General features: G+C 42.7%; 1 protein-coding gene across 1 annotated transcript in view; it reads left to right on the top strand.

The window, feature by feature from the left end:
• Positions 1 to 3476: 3476 nt before the first annotated feature.
• The window catches only part of LOC144111866 (nose resistant to fluoxetine protein 6-like), a 52559-nt gene continuing 45124 nt past the window's right edge, over positions 3477 to 10911 (top strand). Inside the window, exon 1 of the mRNA XM_077644892.1 lies at positions 3477 to 4022. Coding sequence (XP_077501018.1) covers positions 3734 to 4022 — 289 coding nt within the window. The 5' untranslated portion in view covers positions 3477 to 3733. The remainder of the gene's footprint in view (positions 4023 to 10911) is intronic.

The following is a 10911-nucleotide window of genomic DNA, read 5'->3' as shown; positions in this document are numbered from 1 at the left end:
TAAGGAACAAAAGAAAAAAATGATTATCTCGTGAACGTCATTTTCTTTCGTTGTTCACGAAGTTGAGAAAAACACAGCAAAACAAATTCAATTCAGTGCTGCTTCATTTGCTGGGATTAGGAGAATTTTGTAGCCAAAGCAAGCCGATCGCTTTTCAGTCAGCATTCTGCTATAAATTATAGGGCAAAACTCAGAATAAGCATAAAAAAGGAACTCGGGAAAACAACCTTAATTTTTCAAATTTTTCGTAGAGAACCAACAAGCTTTTGTGGCCTATGGATTGCGTGCTTGCTTCGCAACATAAAAGTGCTGGGTTCCGTTCCCAGCAGCTTTGGAGGAAATTTTATTTTTCTTTTATACCACGGTTACGTCATGTGGGATTTTTGGGACCACTGCTGCTGGTCAACGCCGACGTTGGGTTTCATTGCCGATGAGTCATTAATGATTTCGCATTAAAGAGGTGTTCACATAGGCCGAACTCAAACGCATAATAAACATACAAAACGCAGACAAACCATTCATGCATGCAAGAAAACCTTTGAAAATAACAATATACCGTGCAGAAGAGAGCAAACAGAGACAAAAATGGAGCGCAAAAATGTGCGTAAAGAATACGCTTGGTGAAACGAAACCCCTCAGAGAAAAAATGATTAATCACATACGTTTGACGTGCAGCGAATAAAGATCAGCTACTACAACTAGACATTAATTGCGAAACCATCGTGAGGCGAACGTTGAATAAAAATAAAACGGTGACTGGTAACCTACGGTGCTGTATATCGTACACAAGAGCTCGAAAGTGCTTTCGTATTTCTGTAGACAATAAAAAATAAATGGCCACATAAAGTAGTATGTGAGGATGAGAAAATAACTGCAAACTTTTCAGTTTACCGACAAGTTGTGCGCATTTTTTAGCAATGCTAAAGACGCCCCAGAAGCATTAGGCTATGGAAAAAATTAGTCGAATATCTGTAACTCGAACTAGAATTCTTTAGCATTACGCGTAGTTCGAGTTAGAAGGAGCCTCTTTAATGCAGTTGATGTTGACGTGACCAAGTCTTCAGTTCTGTACAAACCGGGTTTTTGGAGTAAAAAGAATCGTAGTAGACTAGAATTACCTGCACGATCTCGACTTTTCAGTGGCAGTTAGAGGGCAGAAATACGAATATATCGTTATATTGTTTCTAAATATTACTAAGGCGGAAAGCTGGTGGCATTTTTTATGCGAATTCCTTAAAATTCTATCCACTGTGGGAATGCCAGGAATAGGAGGTTTTTTGCTTGGCTTGACTAATGTTATCCCCAAACATACTGACTACGAATGCATACTTGTGAAGTTTTGCAAAAAATAAGATTTAAATGAACCATATGCAATCCACAACCGGTACGGTTAACTTAAGTGGCACTTGTCGAAATATTTTGCGCTTTAGACAGTGCCTCCGAGATTCCTACAACCAATCTGCAAAAACAGTAAAAAAATTCGCACCCCTAAAGGTGTAACGCTAATGCAAGCACTCTTTCCACACCGTTATTTTTACTTGTCTTTTTATAAAGGGTGCGCTGAGCACGTCAGCACCTTTAATACACCCATAAACCCTTCAAAAGTGCACGGGCAGAAGGGTGTTGCAGCTCCTTCGAGTGCAAGGGTGCGTAAGGGTGTTCTTTGACTTGTTGAACAAAGTTGCAGTAGTTGAATCAAGCGTGCTTCTAAATTATCTGAGCTATTTGAGCTTTCCCTTAAGTGACGGCTGCAGCCTTTATGCGAGCAGCTATAACTGCGATTTTTACCCCCGTAATATGATATTTAACGAAATTATTTCAGCTGAAGATCTAAGCATTATTGATTCCAAATAGTTGCTTGCTGAAATGGCATATTAAACTTGGAGAAAGGATGCGCGTCATGGCACGAAAGTATTGAGCCTTTTGTGTTAAGCTCTGTCACCTCAGTGCAGCTTCGTATAAATCAATCCAGTTATGCTTACACCTGTTTATATTCCTTCGGCTAAAATACGTGGCACATCATACTATCGTGTAACTGTGCGAACGGGTTTGCTGAAGGCGAGCATCTTTTGGCAAGCTCTATTGTTATTTTTTCGAATATATTCAGAAAAAAAATGCCGTGACCATGATGCACACTTCACAAATGTTACTCCACAGCAAACAAGCTTAGAAACACCGTGAAACACACATCTCGAAATTATGTTTATAGTTGGGGATGCCGTGACTGTAGTGCAAAGTTAGACACGCCGTCAGCAGCTTTTCGCATAAGGATTGGCTAGCTTTCTTCGAAGAGTGCACCGAAAAATAAAATGTCAGTCTTTTGAAGCAATGAAAATCTATGAAACTAAAGCAGTCGAAAAAAAGGGTGCAACTGTAACGATCCCACCTTACTATGGGTGTGATAAGCCTAAGTTTTATCCTTTTGGGAGGGTGCAAGGGTGCGAATTATAGACACAAAACACAACCCTTAAATGAGCAATTTTTTTACAGTGATATATAGCGGTCACAGTAGCAGACTGTTCTGTTTTAAATTCACAAAGGACTTTGTACCCTTCCTTCGCATTTCAATGCACAGGTTTGCGCTGAACAAACCCAGCTTACTGCGTAAATGGCTCCAAACCATGGGGCAAACGTCCTTCAGGCTCAGTAGGCACCAGTCACTTTTCTCCGCAAACTTCGAGTAAAGTGACTTCGGATGCTTCGGATCTCGAATGAACTGCGTGGGTAGCTGGGTGCATAAAACATCAATGAAAACGAAACTGAACAACCACGAAACCCAATCAATTGAACAGACATCAAGCCACCAGATGTCACTCTGAAATCACGTCTTCCCAGCATACCTTGGGCGTCCTTGGCGGATTAAGTGCAGAACGGCTAGCATTCCCTCTAGATAGTATTTAGAAACTCTATGCTTATCGTAATTGCACAAGAGGCAAAAATTTAACGCCGAAAGGTTACATACTAGGTTAGCAGGATGTTGCGTAGTCGCCACTGCACTGAAGGTGTGTCATACGAGGAAAGACAAAAACAAAGAAGCCGTTAGGATGACAGGATGAGCAAATTATTTAAAATGCCAAGACTGCGCGAGCCGTCATAATGTAAGCTTTCCGCAAAACAGCCATGAGAAAAATCCCCGCAGCAGTCAGACAGCCTGCAGGCAGTATGTTTCACGCATACGCGTTGAAACAATGCCTGTAGGATGTCGAGATACGACTACTCAGCCAAAACGACTTGGCAGCGGCCAAAACAAAGAAACATAAAAAAGAAACACAACGCTTTGAATGCTCCAAACATGCCAACGCCACACGCCATCGGAAGGTCCCTGCCAAGAAAGAAGGCGAGGGCGAAGAGCCGATCACACTTGCGCTCTTTCCGTCTTTCTACGGGAGAGGCCCTTTTTGGAACGGCGTGCCGTACGCGCGTCATGAGTGCGCGCTTTATAAAAGGGGTGAATGGCGATTGGCTGCCTTTCGCACGCGTGCGCCTGATCTCTTCACACACTACTACTGGGACTCCCATGCAGATGCGCTCTTTGGAAATTCCCTTCTCTCGTGCTCCCATTTAGGAAGGGCTTCAGGCGTTAGCGATCGAGCTGGCAGTTTTCTGAATTTTAGTTTAGCGGAGGACAACTTTGTAAGACATGCATCAGCCTAATTAAGTATCTGCAAGCAGCCTTCGTGTCATTTTGCTAACTTGCACCCCTTCAAATGTTTTAGGAGGTTTTCGCAACATCATGAGTGTGCAAAAAGTGGTTCTAATCGTGGTGACGGTGCTTCTTTGCGGGTGCCTCCCGTGTTGCCTCGGTGGCAGTGGGTCTGACGGGGATTCCTCGGCATCAATGACGGAGCAGCAAAACGTGAGCTATGTAAGCAAGCTCAAAGAATGGATCGCCAGTGCCATGAATCGGGCGTCCCCGTCATTGACGAGGAAGCTCCTGGAAGCCGAAGTGTCGGCCGACTGCAGCGTCGGTCTTCTCACGCTGGTGCGCGGAGTCCGGAACTTGGAGCCGTGGGCGCTGCGATGTGAGTTACGCTCGGAGCAGATCATGAAGTTCAAGTGCCTTGTCGCATGCGGTCGCGTGAAGTGCGATGTTCACTCAGCGATTAACCTCACCTGTAATACAGTGCTCATTCTTTCCCTCGCGGAGTGCAAATGCGAACCTGAAGTGCGCATGCCCAAAGCCACAATTAGCATTGGGCATACGCACTCTGCTCAGTGATTTCATTAGGAATCAAACGTTATATGGCTTGCGAAACTCGTTTTGAAATAACTAATCCCTTCCTGAATATTAGCAATTGTTCAGCACCAGTACCAGTCTAACCTACATAAAGCGATATTTCGTAGTTTTAGGGGAAGAGACTTGGAAAAGTTCCAGTTCATAATGATAACATCTAGGTTGAATTAGAGGCTGGAAGGGCAGAACGCAAATAGTAGTCGAGAAATACTTTCACAGCCCTAAATAAAAAACGGGTACATCTTGCAAGGAGGCAAAGTACCTGCGTGAAAATACTATGCAGAGTAGCTAAACTTCGGACCAGGGTCGGAACGTAAATATTTTTCTCTCCCTCTCTCTTGCTCTCTCGCCGCCTGGGCAGAAAAGAAATGGCAGCAAACAAACACGCTATTAAACGACGCGTTCTGTTCACGTTCGTGCTTACTGAAAATATTTACTTGCATACGCTTTTTTAGTGAGTGTTCGCAATGCCCGGCATTGAAAAGCGCATGCTGAACATTTTGCGCCAATATTTATGTGTCCGTTTTGGTTCCTGAAGGACACGGACGCTTTCGTAGGTCATCGGTTCTGACTAATTATTTTTTAGTTATAAAGTAATTGTACTAATAATTTTTCATTAAAAACTATAAATACAGAAACATTCCCCTATGCTACTAGGTTTAGGTGACTATTGCCTACCTCTATACGCGTGTTATAACATTACAAGCCTCTCATTTTTTTTCTGTCTGCTCAATAGCTTAAAGAGGGCCACAGCTCTGAGAGCTTGATACCATAGGCAGCATACGAATGATCACGATCAGCTTCTGCTCTCACCGTTTGATGACATTCCACATGACACTCGCGGTAATGTATTAGCAAGTACTACGTCCGCCGCTATACAGGAGGGTGGTGCTAATGAACACTCTCAAGGTAACGTTACACCGAACATTAATACTCCGAAAGCAAAAGACGCGACAGCCAGCGCCATGGCTCAGTTGCTAGTCCACTGGACTCGAAATTCAAATGTCGTGGGCTAGGCGGCATGTGGTAGTTCTTTTCTGCTTTGTCATCAATTATGTTTCAGTCATCAAGTACTTATATTATTCATTTCAAATGAAAAAAATATATAAAGACAGAAAGATACATTCGTCTACTCTACTTGGTTTCGGTGACTGTTTTCTTTCTCGCCTCATGAGTAAAAAAGTGCAAAATTTCGCCTGTTTGGAACAGCGCAATGTAACAGGACACAAAAGACTGGAACGAAAGTCTCGTCAGGTAATCCAGACGGCTGTATATGCAAGCGGCTTAATAAAACACGCCTTCCTGTATAAACCAAATATTTAAGAACGTGAACCTCATGCTTTTAAATGTAGCCTGAGCACTTAATCGACAAAAATGAGAAACATCGGTGCTATATCTACCAACGCCTCTGTTCTGGGTAGATATGGTAGAAAGCTATACCGGGAAATTTTTTTTAGAAGACGCAAAATTTTTATAAACACAGTTTTTTTAGGTTAAGAGAAGCTTTTTGTGTCATAGTAATAAAAGTGTAGGCGGACGTCAAATAACGGGTGAATCTTGTTAACTACTAAAGTGATTAACTAAATTCTAATACTTAAATATTTAACTATTACCGATAGGCACCTCGTGACGATTAGAGATTTGTATATGGTCGTTAGTAATAGCCAAATCAGTTTTTTAAATTTCGTAACCGCAATTGCCCTCACCGCCGTGGCTCAATCAATTTTAATTTCGCTATTTCGACTAGTTACGTTCTCTGGAGGGGTTGCGTTGCCTGCATACTCTCCGAGAGCGCAGGCAATTTGGTAAAATCTAGCCAAAATTTCTTCAGTGACAAAGGCGAGGGTGCTCACGTTTTCGAAATTCTAAAAATTGATATCGCTATTACTAACGGACGGCTACAACTCTCTAAATGCAACCAGGTGCCCATCGCTAATAGTTTAAATGTTTACTCCTAAAATTTAGGTAATCATTCACTAGTTGGCATGATTCAGCTGTTTTCTGACGTCCGCCAACACTGGTATTACTATGCCGCAAAAAGCCTTCATTTTCCACAAAAACCCTAATTTTTAAAACAGAAACTTATAAAAAAAAAACACCCGGTATAGAAAACAGCTGAGCAGGCGACCGAGCATAAATAAGTGATCCGCATCAACAACGCTCTGAATACGACCTCTGGTTGGCCGCGCTTTTCTGTATGTGCTTGGTCCGTAATTAGCCACATACTTTCCTGCTTTCCTGTCCCTTCAATTGCTATCCATTAGTGTAGCGCTTCGACGTGGGCTAGCAGCAAGCAATCTAAACAGCAAAAAGGCTTCTGAACGCTTCCCAAGTTCCTCTTTGGCTGCGTTTGTAAACACGGATGCAGCGAGATTATTGAACAGCGTTAGGAAGCCAAGATGCGCAGATTTGGCAAGCCCAATGTTCCGCAAGCTGTTTCGTTATCAATTTAATCGGATGTGTTCTCGTTGCTAGCTGCCTTCTGGACAGTCCAGGAGGAAATGATTTGGATTTATCGGTGTTTTTTTCTGTACCTACCTAAGTAGTGCTTTCTTTGCTTCTTTTTTGTTTTACGGTGGAAAGTGATGTTTACAACTGGTGAATTATAAAAAGGGTGTCCATTGCTTTGAATCTCAACATATCTGACATGTTTTGACTCGTTAACTTTATCTTCATTTATTTCCTTCCTTTGCGGTATAAGCTTGTCGCTAGCCGAGAAAGACCACATGGACTTCAGCAGGAACTCTAAATATATATCTGCGCTTCAGCGACAAAGGACAAAAGAGAAGCAACAGAACGGAGGCACCTCGTCTAAATTTAATGAATAAACTTAGTCTAGCTGAGGCTGCGAGGGGTGCAGTGGCACCGGACCGACCTCTCGCGTAGGACCACAATTTATGAAATGTCATCCCCTCATGGCGTACCGTTTTTCGGCTTAGCGCCGCTTAACAGTACCCTGCGGAGTGAGCAAACACAGGGTGTATGCAGCTTCGAGCAGGTAAAAAGTAAACGGGCGTGCCTGGAAAAACCCAGAAACAAGCAGGAAGCCGGCTGGGGTTACATAGGAAATGATCGAGATGACGCCAAATTCATTGAATAAGACAGAAAACGTCACTAATGGAAGCTTACTCTGAAAAATCGCTACAGGAGTGTTTCATGTGCCGCGAAGAGGTATGAAGGCTGTAAAAGAAGTGAAAATGAATGCAAAAGCGGGGAAAAAAAACACGCATGAGTAAAAACCATCTTTACGGAGCAATTAGGGTGGAAACCAGGAAGTACAGTTTCACCGTAGAGCTTGTAGTTCCTGGCATGAAAAAGCAAGATTTCTAGCTAAACCTGAGTAATGAGCAAAACGGGGAAGTATGGGCCTTTTTTATTCTTAGAAGCAATCACGAGTGCTTTAGAACCGCTTCTATCTCCGTTTCTTCTAAAGAATATACCTTTTTGGTTGGCCCCCTCCAGTAAAAAGCCTCACTCGTCAGTCTACCTTTTCTAGATTATTATCTTAGGAACCTTTTTACCGTTTTGCGTACGTAAAATTTTCCCCTTGTTCTCACATTGTTGTTGTTATTGGCGATACATGAAATGGCGGTAGTAATGCTGTTAGTGTATGCTTTTGCGTTGCTTATCCAGGCTTGTAGGTTCATTCTGCTAATTTTTTATCTTCGTTTCTGTCCCCTCACACAAACCAAGTTTTCATTTGTTTCCTTATTGCTTGTTTTGTTTTGAACATGATTTCCATTTGTAAATCCGGCTTATACAAACTAGTCTTGGTTGATATTTTTCATATTTAGATGTTGCGTACCTTCACTGTTCCTGTGGTTGCTGTTCTGTGCATTGTTGATATGATTCAAACGATTTCACAGCGATGTTTTAATCGAAGCAATAATATTTTTATTCTCCCTGTCATGTGCAATGCAACGCAAGTAGGCCACTTAACGGCTATAGTTAGTTTGCAAGATCGTACCTGAAATACAGAGCGATCCGCATTCATATGAACAAGGAAAAAAATTAAAGGTAATAGAGATAAACTTCATAACTTGATAAAAAAGAACTAAAACTAAACCTAACAATGCAGTAAATTACTCTAAACCTTGACGGAAACTTTACCATTAAATCTTCAATAATTCAATTCGTCAGATTGCCTTTAGAAATCGCAGATAAGTTCCCATCAAGCAATCTGTTAAAAATATCCAGAACATAAGCCCAACGAATAACAATCTAAGAAAATTGTTTTCAAAGCTCCCAAGTGGTGACCTTTTCATCAACGAAAATTTGAAGCTTGGGAGTCCTAGTTCCAGGAATATATTTGCATCTGGCAATAAACAGGAACGCATAAACGAATAAAACTTCCATTAAGCACAGCCAATGATGGTGAATGGCTCCCCTATTCCAAGAAGCCATTGGACTTTCGCTCCCGCCATTGCTGTCGCCACCAAGCCTCAACGGTGCGCAAGGTCAGGGTTGGTCAGCACGACCTCCCGCTGCTCTTGCTTCGGGTTCCTGATTGCGTCTATTCTTGAATTGTTTTTGGAGATTCACACCACGTGTTGAAGGTTTCCCTTTTGTCTTTTCGTTACAAAATTGACATTCGGCTTTATAGACGATTGGGAATATTTTATTAGGAATTCTAGGGCTATAAAACTATATAATTAATCGGAAGAATTAGAGACAACATTTTAAAGAATTTTTTTTTATATTTATGTCCACTCTGCATCTTTAACTATCCGAAAAGAAGCCAAAGAGAATATTGGCATTTATTAATTTTTGTATTTAAATGTTTCTTCAGTTCTTTCTTTTTATTTATTTATTATACGCCTACATCTACTTGAGACAGAATTGGAACAGTGAATTAGAAGAAAATTAGCACGGTAGTAAAATCTCTCCAGTTGACAATTCATATAGCCTTCGTACAAAGCGGACGGGATGTATTATAAGTCCTGGGGTGCTGTCCTTAAAAAAAGGGGAATCATGTGGGCCGGCGCCACACGGCGATATGCAAAAATTCAGGGGCCACTTTGTTGACCTAAAGTTCGTTGAGGCGAAAGCCTTTAGCGTGGTATTGCTGCTTGTGTCACTGATGTGTGGTTAAGATGTTGATTAAGTACACAATTGTGTTTGAGTCTTAAATTCTGGAGACACTGCAGGGCGTTTGGGAGGCATCCGTCTGATTCGACGCCTTTCAGCAAACTCTCCCCAGCGTCCTAGACAAGAAGTACATATAAATTGTCAGGAAGTAGCGTAGTCGTTCGCACGGTCGGCTGCTGAACGGAAGGATGGTGGTTCGAATCCCATCCTGCACAAAGTTTTTTTTTCATATCGAGTTGCTGAAGAGCGTAACGAAAGGACTCACCGACGTACACGGTCGTGAGCAATAGCCATTAAACGCTGTCGCCTTAAAAGCGTTGTAGAACAAGAAAGCGTGTTAATGCCGCAGTAGCGCTTTCTTCTCCAATGTCTTTAGTGGTAGTATCGATGGCGCCGAAGAATGGCGGCGGCTTCGTTATGCTAAGTGATTCCTCGCCATTTTTGTGAAGTTTGCGCAGTCTTGAAAGGAATGGTACAAGAAAATTATTTCCAGCGCCGTGGAGGAACCGTCGCCGAGGTGCTGTAAGAACCGTGCCACGACAGTGTGATCAGATATAGTCGGCGTCATGAATTTTTGCCGTAGACATGACAGAAAGCAGTTTACCAATAAGTGGCCGCACAGGTCGAAGGGGAATAGCCGGCCTTGAAGAATAAAGGCACGCAGATTTTACGTACAAAGGCGTCATGCGACGAGTTGTCTTCAAACGAGACATTTCGCAATGAACGCACAGCTGCCACTGCTGTCAAAGGTATCCTCAAGTCTGTGTTGGGCGTGGCTGCATACACCTCGTAAATGATGCTCTCTGTGCGATCCCTTTCCGATGCTGTCACTCTGGAGACCATGGCTTTTCCCAGCTCCGCGAAATTAGGCAGAAATGGCAGCGAGACTTCATGAAACACGCGCGGCTCATGTTTGAACTCGTCGGGTTCAGTGTCTCCTTTTATAAGGAAAAAACGTGTCTCTTAACAGTTGCACGGAGGCCATGACATCCTCGGCCAGAAACTGTGCACTGTGCAGAAAGACAGCGTTTATGCACACTATGTTTTGTAGGCTTGCTTGAAAACGATGACACGTTGAGTTGCCTCATAACGGCCAAATGCCCTAAGGCAGTCACGTAGGCGCCGCCAGAGAAGTAATCGGGGGTGATTCAACATGGCTGCGTGTTCTCAGCGTCCACATCACTGGAGAAGTATCCGTCTTTCTTTGAAATTGTTCGCGTTCATATAGCTACGGGTTGGGCAGGTTCAGAGCGACTTCCTCCTGCATTTCCACGTGACAAGTAGCGTCAACTACAAGAAATTTAGAGATGAAAACCCAGAAACATAGAGCATAGAAGAACACCTTCAGCGCCTCATAATTTGATAAATACATATAATATGCTAACAAACTAACATCAGACGTCATATTTCCATCATTTTTGCAGGCAAGAGGGAAAACCCATTCCCCTTCGTCACAATAGCACTACGTGGTCGGTTACTTGGGGCGGTAATTCAAGACCAACGACGCACGCTGCTTTGTTGTGGAAAGTTCTTGAAACTCTCGGTTGCATTACATTTATCTAGCGCAAGTGGACTCTCGGAATTGTCTG

The sequence above is a fragment of the Amblyomma americanum genome, unplaced genomic scaffold (genome assembly GCF_052857255.1).
Source record: "Amblyomma americanum isolate KBUSLIRL-KWMA unplaced genomic scaffold, ASM5285725v1 scaffold_12, whole genome shotgun sequence".
Lineage (NCBI taxonomy): Eukaryota > Metazoa > Arthropoda > Arachnida > Ixodida > Ixodidae > Amblyomma > Amblyomma americanum.
The sequence above is the reverse complement of the archived record's forward strand: the minus strand, read 5'-3'. Positions and strand labels throughout refer to the sequence as shown.